A 22,742-nucleotide genomic window follows, 5' to 3' on the forward strand; every position below is an offset into this window, starting at 1 on the left:
AGTGGACGCATCTGCTTTCCCAAGCTTTGGGGAATGGAGCACTTGTTCAGATCAGATAATTTTAGAATTGGATATCAGAGGACCCCAATTGAGGGGTCCACTGGTCCCCTGACCTAGCTGAGGTTTGGGGCAAAACAGAAGATTTCTCTTTATATCACACCCTTCTCTGCCCTTCCCCACCTTCCACCCCTGCCTATTCCACTCTCTGTGAAATGAAAATAATATGAGGTCCCTTAAAAAGAAGATCAGGGATTGTAGTCTACCAGGGAGGGGTCCTGTGATGCTTGAAGTTAAAAAAAAAAAACCTGCCCTGTGAAGCCTTTACTCATCTCACATATGACATTGTGATTGGGCAAAGTCAGGCAGTCTGACCTTGGGGATAAGGTGCTTGAAACTGGCTAATGAGGCATACCACAACCACAGCAAAATGAAAAGAAAGTGAAAGAGGGCTCCACCAAGGAATGGAAATGAACCCCAGCCCAGCTGTATGCTGGGGGAGGCCGGCAGGAGCATTCATTTACCCTCAGATTCTTCTTCCAGGTGTGGCCTCCCTGGGCTCATCCTCAGATGGGATCAAGGAGCCTGGAGAACTGAGAACAGTGATGTAATTTCTGGTCTTTTCAAGAAGAACAGAGTTGGGCCCTGAATTATTCAGGGCAAGTAGAATAAATACTCTCAAGTGCACTGACAGGGCAGAGGCTCTCTTACCACTGTGTCTGCTCCCCATCCCAGTGAGGAAGGATAGGTCTCATCAAAATGGGAAGGGCAATAGAGAAATGGGTCACAAGGACAGATTGGTTGGTTCATCTCATTTGAGGTAAGATTTCACCATAGTATACTCACATCCATGAAGAGTCCTGCTTACTTGTGTACATCCCAGAACTTCCGAGTTAGAAAAGGCTTTGGTGGCCACCCACCCAGGCCATTCCCAAAATAGCACACAACTACAATGTTCTCAGGAAGTCATCGTCCAGCCTCCAGTTAGAGCCCACCAATGGGAAAGTCTGCCCCCTCCCCAGGCAGCTTGGGGAGGTGCACTAGGACAGCTCTCATTTGGGAGCCTCAGCGTGCCTCTGCCAATTCCCCATTGCTCCTTGTTCAGTACTTTCGGACCGAACGGAACAAGTCTAAGACTCTTCACTAGTCCACCGATCTCAAGCTGAAAGGCGTCTCAGAGGCCAACCATCCTGACTCCCTCATTTGCGAGAGAAGAAAAAGAGGGGGACGAGGGGCTTTTTCCCAAAGTCACACACCCAGGCAGGGAGTGTCAGAGGTGAGTCCTTTGACCCTTGAGTGAGTGTTCTTTCCACTGCACTGAACTAACTCATTCACATAGCTTCGAAGTCTACATCTCTTCATGTCCTCTTGGAACAGAATGGTTCAAGTGGTTCAAATGACACGGCTAGTAGAGAGTTTTTGAATAATCAGAATCCACCACCCCACTGACCTCCATGAAAGCTCTGATTGCTGGGGACTGGAGATGACCTGTGTACTCACAGGCCATGCCAGAGGATGATAGGTCCTCTTTCCAAGCTGGGATGACTGCAGGGCTGAGAGCAAAAAGCAATTAATCAGTGTTTGTTTAGTTGAATTGAATTGAATTGATTAATGGCCGGTGTGGTTTCTGTATGTCACTCAAACTAGCCTAGCTAAGTTTTAAAAGCTTTCTTGTCAGACACTGGGCTGTGAACAATGATCTTTTGGACCTCAACAATTCCTAAAGACTTTGTATCAGCTCTTAGAGGTGACCAACCTAAGTGCGAGATCAAGAATCCCTGAACTGATTCAGATCAACTCAATTCAAAAAAGCACTTACTAGGTACCCACTCTGTGCCAGGCGCTGTCCTAGGTGCTAGGGAGGCAAAGCCCAAAATGAAATAACTCTTACCCTCATGGGATGACATTCTCCAGGGGATATGACATGCATGCAGAAACTTGGGTTCACATTAAATCTCTACTAGTCACTACTCATGTGACCTCAGACAAGTCACTTCCCCTCTCTGATTCAGTTTCCCACTTGCAAAATGACAAAACTGAACTATGACTTCTAAGGTCCCTTTCAGCACTAACCCTGGGATCCAAATGTCATCTTAGTGACTCCCCAATATATGTACTGTTGAGGGGTAGGGGAGTAGTACTAGTAGTAGTGCTGGGAGTAGGGGGAGCAGTCATCATCATAGTAGTTAGTAAACAGCATCTATATAGAACCTTAAGGTTTACAAAGAGCTTTGCAAATATTAACTCATTTGATCCTCACAATAACCCTGAGAGATCAGTGCTATTATTATTCTTATTTTACAGATGAAGAAACTGAGGCTGAGTTAGGTTCAATGACTTTCCCAGGGTCACCCAGCTAGGAATTGTCTAGGATTGGATTTGAACTCAGGTCTTCCTTACTTGAGGCCTACTGCTCCAGAGCACCTCTTTTTGTTTGGTTAGTTTTTAATAAGAAATGCACCTTTTTTAAAGCCTTAATAAAATTATTTTTAAATTGCTTGGCCTTGGTTTCCTTCCTTGTCCAATGAGGTGGCCAGACTGTGAGTCCTGAGATCGTTTTCAGCTCCATCATTCTCTGAGTCCACTGGTTGTTATACAAGGTCTGGCTTGGAGAGTGACTTCGCTGAATCCCAGACAGAAGCTTCCTGAAACGATCTCTGGGGAGATAGCGATGTTTCTCTCCGACCTCTAGATTTCCAATAAATGTTTATGGCATTGAGCATTTTTGTTGAATTGCGTTGTAATGTGTGGCAGGTTAAGAGATGGAAAACCCAATGACAGAGTTTTTATTGTCTCTCATCTATATATTTTAGCAAGGGTGTGTCAACCTGGAAGCTTAATTGTGTTTTCCTTTCAGGAAGATCTCCAACACTTGGCTCAGCACCGGCTGGTTCACAATGACAATTGCATTAGAGCTCTGCGACCGAATAAATGTCTATGGCATGGTGCCCCCCGATTTCTGCAGGTAGGATTTACTCTGGGAGCATTGGCAACGCTGAACCGGTGGGTTCAAGAAGCAGAGAGGGATGGGAGAAAGCAGGCTGGACTGGAGGTCTGAGGACAAGTGCCCAGCTGGGCCACTCCTAGCTGTGGGCCTCAGCAAGTCCAGCTCTCTAAGCCAGGCCTCCATTTCTTCACTTGTCACATGAAGGGGTCAGAAGAGAGGGAATCTAAGGTCCATCTAGCTCTCAACCTACAATCCTAAATCTGATCCCAGGAATGTCTGATTCTGAACATCAACCCTAAAGCATGTCTGACTGTCTTTTTGAAGCAATTAATTAACATGTCTCAACATCTGGCTCTGAAGGTAACAAACAGCATTTAATTATGTGGTATAAAATATTGAAAGTTTTTGTTTGACTGTCAGAGAATTAATCCATCTTGTGGGTCTCGCTTCTCCCTTGCATATTTCTCAGCGGAGACTAAGGCAATAATTGGCATGATGTTAATGTGAAGCGAGCATTAAGAAATAGTTGTTTTCTTCTCCTTTGAAAGGAATGTGGTGATTCTCTAATGAGCTAAAGAGGGCAATTCTTCTGACAGTTGGGACTGTTTTCTAAAATTAAACTGTTCCTCAGAGCCTGGTTCCCTGGCTTGTCTCATCTCTGCCATTTCTCTTGTGTCTGCAAATCTGGAGCCAAATGCACCGGCTTGCCTCATTTGGGTTTATTTGATTGTTTATGTTAAGAGTTAGGAGCATCTCCTTAGGTTCATCACCTTATCTGGCTGTCATGGGTCCAGGCAGAATTTGACCCCGTCCCAAAGTGCACAGCCTGATTTATTGAGACTTGTGATTAATCAGGGGTTCTTTTCTTTTTCCTTTTTTTTTTTTAGGCAATTGGGGTTAAGTGACTTGCCCAGGGTCACACAGCTAGTAAGTGTCAAGTGTTTGGTCTGAGACTGGATTTGAACTCAGGTCCTCCTGACTTCAGGGTCAGTGCTCTATCCACTGCACCACCTAGCCGCCCCTCAATCAGGGGTTCTTAATGGGGATGAACCTCTTTAAAATATTTTAATAACTATGTTTCGATAGTTTCTTTGTAATCCTATGTATATTAATAAGCCTTTTTATTTACGGGCTTTAAAAATGTGCTTGTCCATGAGGAATTTGGGACATCAGCTTGGCATGAATGGTCAGACCCACACATAAAGAGTGACATTCACATGGGTCTGAGGATCTTGTGAATGGGGTCCCCTTCATCCCAAGCAGCCCCTCCAGGGACCTGGCAGGTAGGCCTCCTTAGCTGTCCCAGAGCCGGGAGACTTGGTGAGGGCTGGACAGGTGGTGGCGGAGGGACCAGAGCCACCTTCCTCCTAGGACGCTGAGAGGGTCATACATTGTCAGCTTCTAGGGAGGATGGAAGGGTGATGTCGATGCTGGTTGGAGTCCTTGGTCCGAGGACAAGGCGCATTAACAACATGAGTTGGTCCCGTGTTACTTCTCCATTTAGAACTGGCCTCAGACGGGCCTTTGGCTGCCCATCCGTGTAACAGCAGGCCCACACAGAACAATACAGCATGGCTACCTATTAGATATCGAGCTGCTTGGGTGCCCCTGCATATTCCCCAATCTGTCATCTGAATCCAAAGAATTATCCACCCCAGGCCAGGCTCCTCAAGTGAAACAGGGGTGTTCATGGTCCCTTGTTCTGAGGCACATTAACTGTTTCAGGCCCTGAGGGACTGGGGGTCTCTTCAAGGGATTGCAGTGGCCTCACAGGGGTTAATGATTCACTCCTTTCTTAGCCAAAGGTATTGGCTTCCATGGGCTTTACTGAAGCACCCTTCTCTCTCTGAGAGAGCACCATGTGGCTAGTCAATCTCTCTCAGGCCTTAAGTCAGTGTCTGAACCATGGTCCTTCTGCAGGAGGCGGGGGGCTCATCTCCCCCTACCCCGCCAGGGCTGACCTCTCCTTTCTGAAGAGACAGCCCCCACACTCTACAGGGAAGCCCAAGGCTCTGATGAGGCCAGCAGGCACCAGGGAACTTGTCATTGGTGGAGACAGGTGAGGAGCTTGTCCTGCATCTGAGCAAGGGACTTTGCTGCTGATAGATGTGCATCAGACAGACTGCAATAGGGCTAGGTGAAAGGAGAAAAATGAGTTCACCTCCTTAACTTACTTTTGGTTCTGGCTTAAATACATCTGCATGCCAAGTTAGAAAGGATCTTCTGGATATCTAACCCCAGATCAGAGAGTTATTCATAAGAGAGAGCTTCCATCTGGAGGCACCTAGGTCAGTGGATTTGTTAAGCACCTACTACGTGTCTGGCACTGTACTAACCTAAAGACTGCAGTGGAAAGAGCACCAAGCCTGGAGTCAGGAAGAAGACACTCGCTGACTGTATGACCCTAGACAACTCCTTTCACCGCTGTCTGCCTCAGTTTCCCTATCTGTAAATGGGGATAATAATAGCACTTGCCTCCCAGGGTTGGTGTGAAGATTAAATGGGATCACACATATGAAGTTTTGGCAAACCTTAAAGTGCTATACTGTTATTACCAATTTTTGCCCAGACGCTAGAGTCGAAAGAAAAGATTTAATGGGAGCCCGGGTATGTTCTCACTGGTTTTCTGTAGCCACGTGGTGGCTGTAGAGATTTGCCAGCCTCCCCCCAGTAGGCAGATATTCTAGCCCCTTCTGACCCCAAGGAGAAGCTCAGATCACAGGTAGTACTCAGAAAAGGACGGTGACCTATAGTCTTCTTGCTCACCCCTCACCCCAGAGCCAGGGAGGCCATGGCCCCACGCCATCCTCTGCCGGGTCAGACCACCTCTAACGGCCGGGTCTAGTTCCGGGCATGACATTTTAAGGAAGCCCTAGATGAGTTGGACCAGGTTCAGGAGAGGACAACCAGGGTTTGAAGGGCTTCCAGACCAGGTCATGTTGCAGTAACAACAATGATGATGATAATAGCCACAGTGGTCACATATCACACATGTAACGTTTACAAAGAGCTTTGTCTGCATCATGGCATTTGATCCAGTCTGGGGAGAGGCATGGACAGAAGGGAACAAACATTATAGAGCACCTACTATGTGCCGGTGCTATGCTAAGGGTTTTACAAATCTGATCCCATGTGATCCTCACAACAAGCCTGGAAGATAGATTCTCTTTGAGTCCTATTTTACAGTTGAGGAAATTGAGGCAGGCAGCGGTTAGCCCAACATCACACGATTTAGTAAGCGTCTGACACTGGATTTGAGCTCGGTTCATCCTGATGTTGGGTCTAGTGCTTTATCATGTTGTGCCACCTAATTGCCAATAATATTATCCTTATTTTACACATTGAGAAACCGAGGCAAAGAGGTTGAATGACTTGCTCAGAGTCACACAGCTATGAAGTAAGTGTCAGAGCCATATTCAAACCATCCGGGAATTGGTTGGAAGAACTGAGGATATTGAGCCTGACCACAAGAAGTCTTAGGGGCGACCCTGTAGGCATCTTCGGCTGTCGGAAAGGCAGCTGTGCTGTAGAGGTAGCCCAGCCCTTTTTGGTTTCAGACACCAGGACCAAGAACAATGTGCAGGAATTGTGGAGCGGCAGATTTAGGGTAAGGACACAAAGGGAACGGGGCTCCCTCGAGCAAACGCAGCCTTCCATCCTGACCTCTTTTGCCAAATCTGGGTGGTCACCTGGGGCAGGTGTTGGAGACATTCACGTGCAGGTATGGGATGAACTGGGGGATGGGTGAGGTGCCATTCTCTTCTGACATTTTGGGCTCCCACGAAAGGGCACACAGTTAGTAATAGACAGAATTTGAACCCAGGGAGTTGTGTGACGTAAGCCACTTAACATTCTCATCCTTAGTTTCTTCATCTGTAAAATATGCAAAGAATAGTTCCAGACTTGCAGGGGTTTGTAAGGATCAAATGTAAAGTGCTTCATGCACTTTATCTGGTGCACAGTAGGTGTTTAATAAGCGCTTGTTTCTTTCCTATCTTCTTTCCTTCTTTCCTTCTTTCCCTCCTTCCTTCCTTTTCTCCATCCCCTCCTCTCTCCTTTCCTCCTCTCCTCTCTTCGTCCTTTCCTTCCCTCCATATTTCAGTCCCCTAGGGCACCTCCAGGGTTCTAGAGAGAGCTCTTAGGCATTGGGGGTTGTCTTTCGAACACTGCAGCTCATAAAGCACCATGGCGGAATGCTGGTCTATGGGGCCTCTGAAGACCCTTCCAGTGTTCAGATTCTTTGATTGTCTGGCCTTATTGATACTGATGGAGACTGCTTACCTGTCCACTGACCAGGAGCACACACACTCTTCAGGCAAAGGAGGATATGCCACGTACTGCTCTACAGAAAACAAATCTACTTGTAAGCAGAAGCTGATTCCATGGCCCACTTTCTGGCTACAGAGGCCAATGACGGGCGGGCAGCACTCACTCACCAGGCAGGGCTCTGGGCTCACTGTGACCCTGGCTTTTTAAGACACTTGGGGGGGAGGAGTCAAGATGGCGGACTGAAAGCAGTGACTTGCTTGAGCTCTCCCCAAAACCCCTCCAAATACTCGTAAAAAATGGCTCTAAAGAAATTCTGAAGCAGCAGAACCCACAAAAAGACAGAGCAAAACAAATTTCCAGCCCAAGACAATCTGGATGATTGATCAGAAAGGTGTATCGCCCCAGGCTGGGAGCTCAGCGCAGTGTGGCATGGGCGCGCAGGCTGCAGCAAACCTGGAGCAGGCCTCAGAGGACTGAATCATGGGCAGCTGGGGAGGTTTCCAGACTCCTCAATCCATGAACGCCAAAGACAACTTAGAAGGCCAGCAGAAAAGTCTGTATCTGTGAGTGCTCAAGGAAGGCAGGGTTTCAGCTCCATTCCCCAAGAGCATGGCCCTGGGGGGGGCAGCTGCTTCCCGAGCTTCCGGCCCACAGACTGAGGGGGAATTCAGTGGCTGATCAGAGAGGGATGCAGGGATCTCTTTGCCAGTGCTGAGGCAGGAATCTCTTGCTTTGCCCGTGTGTGGATCTGGTCACAGTTCTGGGCGGCGGTGCTGGGGTGAGGAGGAGCTGGCTGGTGGAGCTTGTAGTGCTGTGGAGAGGACCCCTCCTCACAGTTACAGGACAGAAAGGATACTTGTGGTCACAGGCCAGGAAAGGAGTAAACACCTCGCCCCTTATCATACCACCTTGGAAGAACTGAAAATTTACAGGTCCCTACAAGTATCTCTGAAAACAGCTACACAAACCCCTGAAGCTTGGGACAGTACACTCTCCACATTGGAAGCAGACTCTTACCTTAACAAAGAGTTTAAAACTCAAGTAATTGGCTGGGATCATGAGCAAGCAGCACAAAAAGAGTCAGACTATATTATCTTACTTTGGTGAAAGAAGATCAAAATATACAACCAGAAGAAGACAACAAAGTCAAAGCTCCTACATCCAAAGCCTCCAAGAAAAATATGAATCAGTCCCAGGCCTTGGAAGAGCTCAAAAGGGATTTTGAGAAGCAAGTAAGGGAAGTAGAGGAAAAACTGGGAAGAGAAATGAGAGTGATGCAAGAAAATCATGAAAAACAAGTCAACAGCTTGCTAAAGGAGACCCAAAAAAATACTGAAGAAAATAACACCTTAAAAAATAGCCTAACCCAAATGGCAAAAGAGGTCCAAAAAGCCAATGAGGAGAAAAATGCCCTAAAAAGAAAAATTGGCCAAATGGAAAAGGAAGTCCAAAAGATTACTGAAGAAAATACTTCCTTAAAAATTAGAATAGAGCAATTGGAAGATAGTGACTTTATGAGAAATCAAGACACTGTAAAACAAATCCAAAAGAATGAAAAATTAGAAAACAATGTGAAATATCTCATTGGAAAAACAACTGACCTGGAAAATAGATCCAGGAGAGAGAATTTAAAAATTATTGGACTATCTGAAAGCCATGATCAAAAAAAGAGCCTAGACATCATCTTTCAAGAAATTATCAAGGAAAACTGCCCTGATATAGTAGAACCAGAGGGCAAAACAGAAACTGAAAGAATCCACAGATCTCCTCCTGAAAGAGATCCCCAAAGGAAAACTCCTAGGAATATTGTAGCCAAATTCCAGAGTTCCCAGGTCAAGCAGAAAATATTACAAGCTGCCAGAAGGAAACAGTTCAAGTACTGTGGAAACACAATCAGGATAACACAAGATTTAGCAGCTTCTACATTAAAGGACCACAGGGCATGGAATATAATATTCCAGAGGGCAAAGGAGATAGGATTACAACCAAGAATCACCTACCCAGCAAAACTGAGTATAATCCTTCAGGGGAAAAAATGGTCATTCAGTGAAATAGAGGACTTTCAAGCATTCCTGAGCTAAATAGAAAATTTGACTTTCAAATACAGGACTCAGTGGAACATGAAGAGGTAAACAGGAAAGAGAAATCATAAGAGACTTATTAAGATTGAACTGTCTACATTCCTGCATGGAAAGATGATATTTGTAACTCATGAGACCTTTGTCAGTATTAGGGTACTTGAAGGAAAAAAATTATATATGTGTAGATAGATAGATAGATAGATAGATAGATAGATAGATAGATAGAGGGCACAGGGTGAGTTGAAGATTAAGGGGTCATATCTGGAGAATAAAATTAAGGGATGAGAGAGGATGATACTTGGAGAAGAAAGGGAGAGGTAGAATGGGGTAAATTATCACACAAAAAAAAACAGAAAAGAAAAGTCTCTACAGTGGAGGGGAAACAGGGGAAGGTGAGAGGGAATGAGGAATCTTATTCTCATAGGATTTGGCTTAAGGAGGAATAACATACACATTCAATTGGGTATGGAAATCTGTCTTACCCTACAGGAAAATAGGGGGAGAAGGGGACAAGAGGCAGGGGATGATAGAGAGGAGGGCAGATTGGGAAAGAGGGTAATCAGAAGCAAATACTTCTGAGGAGGGACAGGGTCAAAAGAAAGAATAGAATAAATGGGAGGGCAGGATAGGATTAAGGGAAATAGAGTTAGTTTTTCACAACATGTCTACTATGGAAGTGTTTTGCATAACTGCACATGTACAACCTATATTGAGTTGCCTGCCTTTTCAATGAGGGTGGGTGGGGAGGGAGGAAGGGAGAAAATTTGGAACTCCAAAGTTTTAAAAACACATATTTTTTAAAAAATGTTTTCACATGCAACTGGGAAATAAGAAATACAGGAAATGGGATACAGAAGTCTATCCTGCCCTACAGGAAAATAGAAGGGGAAGGGGATAAGAGAAGGAGGGGGAAGATAGAAGAGAAGACAGACTAGGGGAAGGGTATTCAGAATGCATGCCATCTTGGGATGGGGGGAGGGGTGAGAAATTTGGAACTCAAAAACTTGTGGAAGTGAATGTTGAAAACTAAAAATAAATAAATTTATATTTGGAAAAAATAAATAAATAAAAGACACTTGGCCAAGTGGAAACATTTTTCTCCCTGTCATCTAGGGAGAAGGCTCTCTTTCCTCAAAAGCTGTTTAGGAGCCAGGCTGTGAAGTCCAAAGGGGTTAGACAGGGTCATATCACCCAGAATTGGAATGAATTATCTAGTCTGTTCCCCTCATCAGACAGAGGAGTCAACCATGGCTCAGAGAGCCCAGTGATCACACCAAGATTCTGACCTGGGTTTTCTCACTCCAAAGCCTGGACTCTTTCAACCACACCTATCATAATGTCTTATTACAATGGAAAACTGAAACCAAAATGACTACCTAGTGATAGGGAATGGAAAAAATGTGGCAGATTAATGCCATAGAATATCATTGAGAAATGATGATCGAAGGACTCAGAGATATGAAAGCAGACTTACATGAGCTGAAATGGCAGGAAGGCAGCATGACTAAAGAAAGTGTTGTTGAGGGGCAGCCACACTGTCATCAGTTTCCTGACTAGTCTTGGTCCCAGAAAAATGATGGGACCCTCCTCCCTCCTCTCAGTAAAGATGAGGGGTCTACTGATGCAGAAAGCCGGGTATGCATTTAGATAGGGTCACTGTGTTGGCTGGCTTTGCTCAACTCCTTTTTCTATTATGAGAACCTTTGTGATGATTGTGGCAAGGTACCATAGCTGGCCGTCCAGTAGTCACCTAGGGACCTAAGATCAGAGATTCAGAAATCACTGGTTCCATTCTTCTTTTTACCTATGAGGAAACCAAGACTCAGAAGGTCTTGCCCAGGTCATCAAGGTAATTTGGTGGGGTTTGAACTGAGGCACTGTGACTCCAAGCCCAGCACTTCCCTCCCTGGTTTCTAGAAAGTTCATCCATCTGCAGTCCCTGTGCTCCTCCCCAGTACCATGTACCCATGCACAGAAAGCCACAAACGAGGGGATGCAAATAGCACCAGAGACAGCACCAAGACATATTACTCTGGAGCACGGAGGACCCTACTTCATGCATTATCTCTTCTAAAAATCAAACCCTTTCTCTTCAAATGGAGTACAAATTGCTGTGAATGATATACTCTTACCACCTTCAGAAGGAAGGTATGGAGGCATATTTCCAGTCTTGGTTTCCACTGTAAATTGTTTACAATAATAATGGGCTGCACATTAAAATTCTGCCTAATAATCTGATTTCTGGTGATCCTAGGTACATTAACAAGTTTACAACTCTCTGTTCCCCATCGTTTCTGGAGTATTAATTAGTGGAGTAATGGTTCAGAGTGATCACCACCATGGAACTAAATTAATATCTCATCCATAATGTGAAGGACATCTCAAAGGTACCATGAATATCAGAGAGTTGATTCTGCTAGAATTATTAGCCAGAGAGCATTAATAAAGCTGCCAGGACAACAGAGAAGTGTTTTTTCCTTGGCTTCCATCCATGGTGCAGAATAAAAGGAGAGTGCAGGATTGGGGTTGAATGCTAATGCTGTTGATGGTGTTTCCATTCAGTTCAATCCATCCGTCAGTCAGGCTACTAGTAAGCATGTGCTGGGCAGGCACTGTGCCAGACACTGCAGACCCAGGCAAAAATAAGAGTCCTAGCCCTTGGGGGGCTTATGTTGTACTGGAGGGAGGGGAATATAACTTGTTTACATATAAATAATTAATAAGCAATTGTTAAGTGGTTATCATGTGACAATCTTCTGTGGAGCTGTGGATAGAGCTGGCTTTGGTACCAGCCCAGACACATCCTGGCTTCATGACTTTGGGCAAGTTATTTAGTGCTATGGGCAATTCTCCAGGAGTTTAAGTTACAGAAAAGGTACTGACCTGCATTAGTGGAGAGAGCTTCCTCAGCTGGGAGTTCCTGATATGAATGAATCATAGGTTTGGTCCCAGTCCCCCTCCCTATCTAGTCACTGTGCCAGGGATACCAGCACACAAAGGAAAGTGTTCCTTTTTTTCTAATTTTTTTTCCAATTTTTTAAACATTTTTATTTAAAGTTTTGAGTTCCACATTCTATCCCCCCCTTTCTTCTCCCTTCCCTAAGACAGTGAGTAATCAGATATAGGTTATACACGTGCACTTATCTAAAATATTTCCATTTTAGTCATTTTCTACAAAAAGATTCAAATAGAAAAAAATTAAAGAAAGTGAAAAATATTATGCTTTAGTCTATATTCATCAATATCAGTTCTTTCTCTGGAGGCAGACAGTATGCTTCATCAATAATCCTTTGGGATTGTCTTAGATCATTGTGTTGCTGAGAATAGCTAAGTTATTCACAGTTCTTCATTGAACAATGTTGCTGTTATAATGTACAACATTATCCTAGTTCTGTTCACTTCACTTTGCATAAGTTCATGTAAATCTTTCCAGATTTTTCTGAGATCATCCTGCTTGTCATTTCTCATAGCACAATAACATTCCACTGAGACATCACTTCACACCTATCAGAGTGGCTAATATGACAAAAAAGGAAAATGTTGGATGTTGGAGGGAATGTGGGGAAACTGAGGGAAAATGTTGATGGAGTTGTGAACTGATCCAACCATTCTGGAGAGTAATTTGGAACTATGCCCAAAGGGCTATAAAAGTGGGCATACCCTTTGATCCAGCAATACCATTGCTATGTCTGTATCCCAAAGACATCCAAAAAAGGGGGAAAGGACCTATTTGTACAAAAACACTTATAGCAGCTCTTTTTGTGGTGGCTAAGAATTGGAAATCAAAGGGATGCCCATCCATTGGGGAATGATTGAACAAGCTGTGGTATATGAAATAACTTGTCCAGGGTCACATAGCTCTTAAGTGTCTGAGGCTAGATTTGAACTCAGGTTTTCCTGAATCTGCACACCTAGCATTCTGAGCATTGTGGTGCTCCCTCACAGCCACCCATACCCATTATCCGCACACTACATTCACCCACCATAATTTATTCAGGCATTCCAATTGGTAGGCACCCATTTTGTTGGAAAATGTGGCTGTGAATGTATTTGTTGACATGCATCTTTTCTGGCTGTCAGGAACCTTCCTGGCGTACAGCCAGTGGAACTTTGGGGTCAGAGGACATAAACAATTTAGGAAGTTTTCTTACAAAATTCCAAATTGTTTCACAAAACTATTGAACCGCATTCACACCAGCAGTGAATTTGCCTATCTTCCTACAGCCCCACATGCAATGAGTTCTCCCATCTTGTCCCACTTTTGGAAGTTTGCTGGGTGCAAATTGGTTTTAATTTGTATTTCTCTGTTAGATCTGTGACATTTTTTCAAGTAGTTCTTGAGAGTTTGTATTTCTTCCTTTAGAAACCATTTATTCAAATATTTTGACCTTTTGTCTAGTGGAGGCAGTGTTAAGTGACTTTCCTAAAGTACCACAAAGGACTGTAATCAATGGATTAATCAGTTAACCAATAAGCATTTATTAGGCACTTGATAGGTGACAAGAACTGTGCTAAGCACTGGAGACACAAAGAGGGGGAGGGAGGGGGAGGGAGAGAGAGACAGAGACAGAGAGACAGAGACAGACAGAGACAGACAGATAGACAGAGACAGAGAGACCCAGATAAAGTTCCGTAATAGACCTGTCAGTCCAGAAAATGCTGGAGGCATCATGCACTCCACAGTCTAGCCATCCTGGTCTATTTGCTCTTTCTTACTCAGGACATTCCATCTCCCATCTTTGCACCATTGCCCATGCTGTGTCCTATGCCTGGAATAGTCTCCCACCTTACCTCTGCCTATTAGAATACCTGGCTTCCTTCAAGATACACTAAAAAGCCACAGAAGTCCCCTCCTGGTAGCCACAGTTGCTAGTGTCTTCTCTATGATTACCTCAAATTTGCTTTCTATGGCTCTTGTATATTCCCCTTTATATCTGTGTTCTCCCCCTTGACTGTAAACCCTTGGAGGGCAAGAACTGTGTTCATTTTTTACTTCATTGTGCCTAGCACAGTACCTAGAATATAGCTGGTGCTTAATCTGTACTTGTCAATTAAGTAATTGATTATCTAGAGTTTAGTAGATAACTTGACAAAAGTCTCTCCTGCTATTTATCATGGTGGCAAAGATGGAGGAAATGTGGGAGAGAAGTAGATCCAATTAGGTGAATTTAGAACTAGTTGAATGTCTGGCACCAAAGGGTACTCATCAATGGATTTGTGTTGAATTGGAAGGAGGCCTCCAGTGAAGAGCTCCGGGGAGCTGGGCCTGGCCAGCGTGCTCTTTCACATTTTTATCAATGACTTGGACAAAGATGAGCTTATCACATTTTCACACAACACAAAGCTGGGAGAGAAAGTGAACACATCAGATGACAGAGTCAGGGTCTCCAATGATCCCAAAAGGCTGTAGAATTGAACTGCAGTACCAGATCTCAAACTGTATTATAAAGTGGTAATTAGCAAAAAATCTGGTACTGGCTAAGAAATAGAGTGATGGATCAGGGGAATATATTAGATACAAATTATATTAAATGACCATAGTAATCTAGTATATGATAAATCCAAAGATCTAAGTTTTTGGAACAAAAGCTCATTGACAAAAACTGCTGGGAAAACTGGAAGACAATATGGCAGAAACTAGGTATAGACCAACATCTCACATCATATACCAAGATAAGGTCAAAATGGATACATGATTTATACATAAAGGGTGATGCCATAAGCAAATTAAGAGAGCATGGAATAGTTTCTCTGTCAGATTTATGGATATGGGAAGAACTTAGGAGAGCATGCAAAATACATAATTTTGATTACATGAAATTAAAAAGGTTTTGCACAAACAAAACCAAAGCAATCAAAATTATAAGGAAAGCAGAAAACTGGGGAAAGCATTTTTGCAACAAATATCTTTGATAAAGGCCTCATTTCTCAAATACATAGAGAATTGAGTCACGTTCATAAAAATGCAAGTCATTCCCCAGGTGATAAATGGTCAAAGGATATGAATAGGCAGTTTTCAGGCAATGAAATCAAAGCTATCTATAGTCACATGAAAAAATGCTGTAAATCACTATTGATTAGAGAAATGCAAAATACAACAACGCTGAGGTACACACCTATCAGAGTAGCTAATATGGCAGAAAAAAAAAAGAAAATGTTGGATGTTGGAGGGAATGTAGGAAAACTGGGACACTAATGCACTGTTGTTGGTGGAGTTGTGAACTGATCCAACCGTTCTGAAGAGCAATTTGGAACTATGCCCAAAGGACTATAAAACTGTGCATACCCTTTGATCCAACAATACCACTGCTAGGTCTATATCCCAAAGAAATCCAGAAAAAGGGGACAAGAAGTATTTATACAAAAACATTTATAGCAGCACTTTTAGTGGTGGCTAAGAATTGGAAACCAAAGGGATGCCCATCTATTGGGGAATGATTAACAAATCGTGGTATATGATTGTAATGGAATATTGTTGTGCTATAAGAAATGATAAGCAGGATGATCTCAGAAAAATCTGGAAAGACTTATATGAACTGGTGCATAGTAAAGTGAACAGAACCAGGAGAACATTGTACACAATAACAGTGATATTATTTGATAAAGAACTGTGAATGACTTAGCTCTTCTCAGCAATACAATGATCCAAGACAATCCCAAAGGACTAATGACGAAGCATAGTATCTCCAGAGAAAGAATTGATATTGATTGAATACCAACTGAAGCAGGCTATTTTTCACTTTCTTTCTCTCATATTTTTTCTTTTATTTGCAACTTCTTGTTACAAAATGTCTCATATGGAACCGTTTTACATAATTGTACACGTATAACCTATATGTGATTGCTTACTGTCTCAGGGAGGGGAGAAGGGAGGAAAGGAGAGAGAGAGGGATAGAATTGGGAACTCAAAACTTCTTTTAATGTTAAAAAAGAATTACAAAAAGAATTGGACTGCATTTAAAAAGATGAAAAGTAGGCGGGATAAATGTCAAGTCTAATAGTTGAGCTCAAGAAATCAACTTCATGACTACCAAGAGAGGAGACATGGCTAGAGAGTCATCCATGTGAAATGAAGCTTTAGGGCACACCAGCTCAATGAGTTGCTAGGTGTGATGGAAGTCATCAAAGCTATTTTTAAAAAAATAGCTAATGCTACAATAAGAGAGGTGTGACATCAGGAGTGGGAAGACAGCATTCCCAATACGCTCTGCCAGTCAGACCACGCCTGGAGTATTATGCTTCGCTCAAGATGCCACATTTCTGGGAAGACAGCAATAAGCTAGAGAGCACCAGAATAAGGCAACCAGGGCATACTGTATGAGAACTGTTTCAAGAATTTAGTATATTGAACCTGGAGAAGGGAATATTTAGGGAGGGCCTGATAGCATTTGGAGGGCTTTCATGTGGGGAAAAAGGATTAAATTAATTCTGCTTCAGTGCAGAAGGCAGAACTGGGAGTAAAGAGTGGAGACAATCAAGAAGAAGATATCAACTACACGAAAGAGAAAAAGACTTCCTCCTCATTAGTGTGATCAGAAGTAAAATAGGTTACCTTGGGAGGACAGGAGACTCGCTGTCACAGGAGGGCTCAAAGCCAAGCATGGATGCCCATTTCTCAGGGATTCCATTTCCTAGATCAGCTCAGGTTCCTGCCAACTCCCAGATTCTTACTCAAACATCTAATAGAGGGGAGTTAGGGCCAGAGTTCCAGGCAGGCAAAGAATGATCTTCAGCAATGAGGAAAACAGATTAATTGAACAGTCCACAAGCCTTTAGGAAGGCCTACTGTGTGTCAGACATGGTGCTACCTTCTGGGGATACAAGAACAAAAATGAAATGGTCCCTGGCCTCCAAGAGCTTACATTTAGGAGACAATGTGGGCATCTCTGTCTTCTCTGCCCTCAGGCAACACCTTGCTCTGATGTTCTTGCTCATCAGATTCCTTTGGAATTGAACCCCTTTGCCTGAAACATTCCATAAAGGAATCCATTTCACATGAAAGTTTTTAAAATGCAAAATAAAAACAAACAAACGTCTTTTTGCCACCTCCTGCCCCCTCCTCTTGTAGATAGTCTAGAATCTCATGGGGCATGAGCAGCCAGGAATGCCCCAAAACAACATGATGGGATTTGACCAAGGATCCGAGTTCCAGCCCATCTCTGCCACCTCCTACCCATGTTCACTTGGGCACAGAGACCTCCTTCGCTGGCCCGTGGACATGTTAGGAAGGAAACTCCTCTTGGACAAGGCTCGTCTGCTTTTTTGCCTTTGTTGACACATAGGTGCCTTATATCTACTCTGGATGTGTCCTGTATATACGTGAATGTGTATTCTCTACATCTGTGCCTCTCACATGCACACACATGTTGTCTTCCCTCATAGAATGCAAACTCCTTCAACAGTTTCATTTTTGTCTCTGTACCCCAGGTTGCTGATGGTACAGTGGACAGAGCAGTAAGCCTAGAGTCAGGAAGATCTGAGTTCAAATTTGACTCAGGCACTAGCTGAGTGACCTGTCACTCCACCTCTGTCTGCCTCAGTTTCCTCAACTGCAAAATGGGGATAATAATAGTACCTACCTCCTAAGGTTGTTATGAGGATCAAATGAGATAAAGTGCTTATCACAATGCCTGGCACATAGTAGGTGCTTCATCAATGCTTTCCTCTAGCACTTCAGCGCTTGTTGCTTTCTTGATTAATGAATTCTTCTTGATTCAATGATTGCTTTTAACCAGTCTCTAGTGCCTAGTTAAATCAAGAAGCATTTATGAAGCACCTACTGTGTGCCAAGCACTGGGCTAAGCCCTGAGGATACCAAAAGAAGGCAAAAAACAGTCACTTCTGTCTAAGAGTCCACAGCACGGACCAACTATGTACAAACAAGATGGAGATGGAACGGATTGGAGACAGTGCCAGAGAGAAGGCATGAGAAGTAGGGGAGAACAGGAAAGAGTTCCCATAAAAGGCGGGACTTTAGCTGAGAGTTAAGGGAAGCCCAGCACAGTAACTGACACATAGCAGGTCTGCTGTTTGATTGATTGATCTATAAAATAAGGGACCCACACAGGATAGAGTCAAAGATCCCTCCTGTGTTTGTAAAGCTGGATTCTGGAACACATCCAAAGCCAGTTCATCTCAATGCCTCTAGGATTGCTTCCAGAACAGGCACATTGGCTGACCCCATTGGTGGGGAGGGCCCATTTTCCCTAGTAGGGGCTGTTATCCCTGAGGGAACTGCAAAAAAATTTCTACATAAGATTAGAGAAATTGGAATTGGATCTGCTGTTCAAATCATGGGATATGTAACACATTCTTTTAAAAATACCCCTTGTTGGCATTTGCCAGTGCTACTAACCTGAGTCTAGGCTTGTCTTCTCTAAGCCATCCATCAATGAGGAGGCTTGACTTGCTGGTCTCAGAGGTCCAAAATGCCTCTGAAATTCTAGGACTGATCATTCCCTGCCTAGCCTGTCCTTACAGCTGCTGACTGATGGCTAAAGCCTGTCTGTGTGATTTATCATCTTCTCCATGAGCACATCAGCTCCCCTTCTCCTCTCCCAAAGTCCCTCCTGGCCTTGACAAAGCAACGATGCTTCCCATCACCACAGTCCAGAAACACAAAAAGCCTCTAGACCAGGGAGCTGGGGGGAAGGGAGCCCCAGCAGCCTTCAGGTTGTCAAGTCCAAGAACTTCCCTAAACTACTAAGATTTAAGCTGCCAAGGGTTTTATAAATGATTACAGCTGACACTCCAGACCCAAACACTCTGTGAATTTCAATGCAGGCTTATAGGATCAAAAGCTGGAAAGATCCTCAAAGGCCTTCTCTTCCAAAGTCTTCATTTTACAGATGAGAAAACTGAGGCCAGTATCAATGAAATGACTTGCCCAGAGTTACACATGGAGTAACTGGCATGGCCATGATGAGAATTCAGGCCCTATGATTCCAAGTTGTATGACACTATTTCTGTGGTGGGGAAGCCCTCACAGATTCCTTTTTTAATCATCTCATTTGATGGAAGTGATGTCTAAGGCCATCTAGTTCAACTTGTACCCAAATTCTCCTAATATATCCCAGCTATTTGTCATCCAGCCTTGAAAGCCTCCAGTGTGAAGGAACCTCTCACCTCCAGAGGCAGCCCATGCTAATGTGGACTAACTCCAATTTTAAGGAAATTTGTCTTTATATTTTTTATTAATTTATTTTTAGTTTTCAACAATCACTTCCATAAGCTTTTGAGTTTTAAATTTTTCTCTCCCTTCCTCTCCACTTTCCTCCCCAAGACGGCATGCAATCTGATATAGGTTCTACATATACATTCCTATTAAATATATTTTCACATTAGTCATGTTGTAAAGAAGAATTTGAACCAATAGGAGGAACCACAAGAAAGAGGAAACAAAACAAAACATAAGAAAAACAAGAGTAAATAGTATGCTTCGATCTGCATTCAAATTCCATAGTTCTTTCTCTGGATGTGGATAGCACTTTCCATCATGAGACTTTTGCAGATGTCTTAGATCCTTGCATTGCCGAGAAGAGCTAAATCTATAAAAGTTAGTCATCACACAACGTGGCTGTTACTGCATACAACATTCTCCTGGTTCTGCTCACTTCACTCAGCATCAGTCCATACACATCTTTCCAGGTTTTTCTGAAGTCTGCCTGTTTACCAAATAAGAAATCTTATAGCACAATAGTATTCCATTACATTCATATACCACAACTTGTTCAGCCATTCCTCAATTGATGGGCATCCCTTCAATTTCCAATTCTTTTCCACCACAGAAAGAGCTGCTATATATATATTTTGTACATGTGGGTTCTTTTCCCATTTTTATGATCTCTTTGGGATACAGCCCTAGAAGTGCTATCACTGGGTCAAAGGTTATGCATATTTTTATAGCCCTTTGGGCATAGTTCCAAATTGCTCTCCAAAATGGTTACATCAGTTCAGAACAGTTAATGTTCCAATTTTCCCACATCTTCTCCAACATTTATCATTTTCCTGTTTTGTCATGTTGGCCAATCTGCTAGGTGTGATGTGGTACCTCACAGTTGTTTTGATTTGCATTTCTTTTATCAATAGTGATTTAGAGCATTTTTTCATATGACTATAGATGGCTTTAATTTCTTCTTCTGAGAACTGCCTTTTCATATCCTTTGACCACTTACCACTTGGGAAATAACTTTTATTCTTATAAACTTGACTTAGTTCTCTATATATTTTAGAAATGAGGCCCTCATCAGAGATACTGGTTGTAAAAATTCTTTCCCAGTTTTCTGCTTCCCTCCTAATCTTGGTTGCATTGGCTTTATTTGTGCAAAAAAAATTTTCAATTTAATGTACTCAAAATTATCCATTTTGCATTTCATAATGTTCTCTATCTCTTGTTTGGTCATAAATTCTTCTGTTCTCCATAAAACTGACAGGCAAATTATTCCTTGTTCTCCCAGTTTGCTTATAGCATCAGCCTTTACATCTAAATCATGAACCCATTTTGATTTTATTTTGGCATAGGGTATAAGATTTTGGTCTATGCCTACTTTCTCCCATACTCTTTTCCAGTTTTCCCAGCAGTTTTTGTCAAAGAATGAGAACTTATCCCAGAAGCTGGGGTCTTTGGGTTTAGCAAATAGTAGATGACTATAGTCATTGAGTACTGTGTCTTGTGTACCTAACCTATTCCACTGATCTACCCACTCTATTTCTTAGCCAATACCAAGTAGTTTTGATGATTGCTGCTTTATAAATTTGTCCTTATACCTAGCCAAAGTTGGCCTCTTTAGAATTTTCCCCACTGCCCCTAATCCTGACCTCTGGGGCCAAGCACAGCCAGGGCAGGCCCTCCTCCAGCTGGAACATCACTATCTCGCCATCTTCTTCAGGCCAATCATGCCATGTTTCTTCAGCAGCTCCCTGTCTAAAATGATCTCAAGGCTTTTCCCATCCTCATCTTCTTACTCTGGACACTCTCTGGAATCTCAGTGTCTTTCCTGAAATGTGGTGCTCAGAACCAAAGACCATCTTTTGGGGTGGATTGACCTAGGCAAAGAGCAGCAAGACTGTCCCTTCCTTCATAGGACACAGTCTCCAGTCCTTGGTCATGGCTCTTAAAACCTACCACACATGGTACCTTTCTGTCTCTTGCTACTCTTCTTCAAAAATTTGATCCTACCACCTGGGGAAATGGGTCAATGTCAATCCATGAGATTATGGTGCCTGCATATATAGGGCCCTTCATCTGGCATAACCTCAAGGCCCTTTCCCATCTGGCTTCTCCTCCTCTGAAACTCATCCAGATCATCACTGTCCAGCTTAATTGGAAGATTCAGTTCAGTTTCAGAAACAACAGTGTACAGATCCCAATACCAGGCAATGGAGAAGATTCACAATTGGGAGAGGTGTGGTGTCTGTCCTCAAGATGCCTACAGTCCAGTAGCAGTATGTGACACAAGCCTCAATTACAAAGTAATACACCTTAAGTAACTTAGAGATGGGCAAAACAAAGTGCTGTCGAGGGCACTGGTAATGACTAGAGGGATTAGGGAAGACTTTGTGGGGCAGTGAAATGTGAGTTGGATTTTGACGGATGGGCGGGAGTCCAAGAAATTGAGAGGTGTACCAAGAACAGAGAACACTGGAAACAAAGGCAGAGAGGCAGAAACATGCTCAACACGCATTCAGGGCATAATTCAGAGTCCAGTTGGACTGAACTCTAGATCGAGGCTGTGAAGAGAAGTCATGTGAGATAAATCTGGATGGACAGAGTGAGGGCAGTCAGGGAAAGACACTAAATGCCTGGATAACAGTGACAACAACAATAATCTGTATTTATTCACATTTCACTTCAAATCTACAAAATGCTATTTTCATATGAACACTGTGAAATAGTTTCTGTCCTTTCCTCCACTTTTTTTCAACTACCTCTCTCTCCATGGTAATATCTCCCATGTGTTTGCCCTGAGATCTAGGCAGAGCAGTTATTATTATCCCCATTTTACAGAATAGAAGTAGTGAGCTTCACAGAGGTAATGCCCAGGGTCATTCACCTAGTAAGTGTCAGAGGTGGGATCTGTACTCATAGGGTCATGGAATCATAGGCTCAATGGTTTGTATAGTTAGAGCTGGAAGGTACCATAGAGACTGTGGGAAACACTGTCCTTATTGTATAGATGAAGACACTGAGTTACATACAGGGGAAGTGATTTGTGTGGGATGATAGAGCCAGAAAGTGTCTGAGGCAGCAATTCTATTTAGGTCTACCTGGTGCCATGCCATGTCACAGGTACTAACAATACCTGGGATCACTGGATATTGAGGGGGAGGGAACAGTAAACATCAAAGATAATAGTGGGATTTTGGATACGATGGAAGGTTTGCAGAGTAGTGATGCTGATCAAAATCATGGCATCAGAAGAGCCAGTTTGGGGAAAGAGATGACAAGT

The 22,742-nt window shown here is 43.2% G+C and overlaps 1 protein-coding gene across 1 annotated transcript in view; it reads left to right on the forward strand.

The window, feature by feature from the left end:
- Positions 1-22,742, forward strand: part of ST6GALNAC5 (ST6 N-acetylgalactosaminide alpha-2,6-sialyltransferase 5) — a 242,202-nt gene that overhangs the window by 213,738 nt on the left and 5,722 nt on the right. The window contains exon 4 of the mRNA XM_020968565.2: positions 2,855-2,962. Within this exon, the coding sequence (XP_020824224.1) occupies positions 2,855-2,962 (108 nt within the window). The remainder of the gene's footprint in view (positions 1-2,854; positions 2,963-22,742) is intronic.

This window comes from Phascolarctos cinereus, unplaced genomic scaffold, assembly GCF_003287225.1.
Source record: "Phascolarctos cinereus isolate Bilbo 61053 unplaced genomic scaffold, phaCin_HiC Scaffold_5;HRSCAF=322, whole genome shotgun sequence".
NCBI classification, from domain to species: Eukaryota; Metazoa; Chordata; class Mammalia; order Diprotodontia; family Phascolarctidae; genus Phascolarctos; species Phascolarctos cinereus.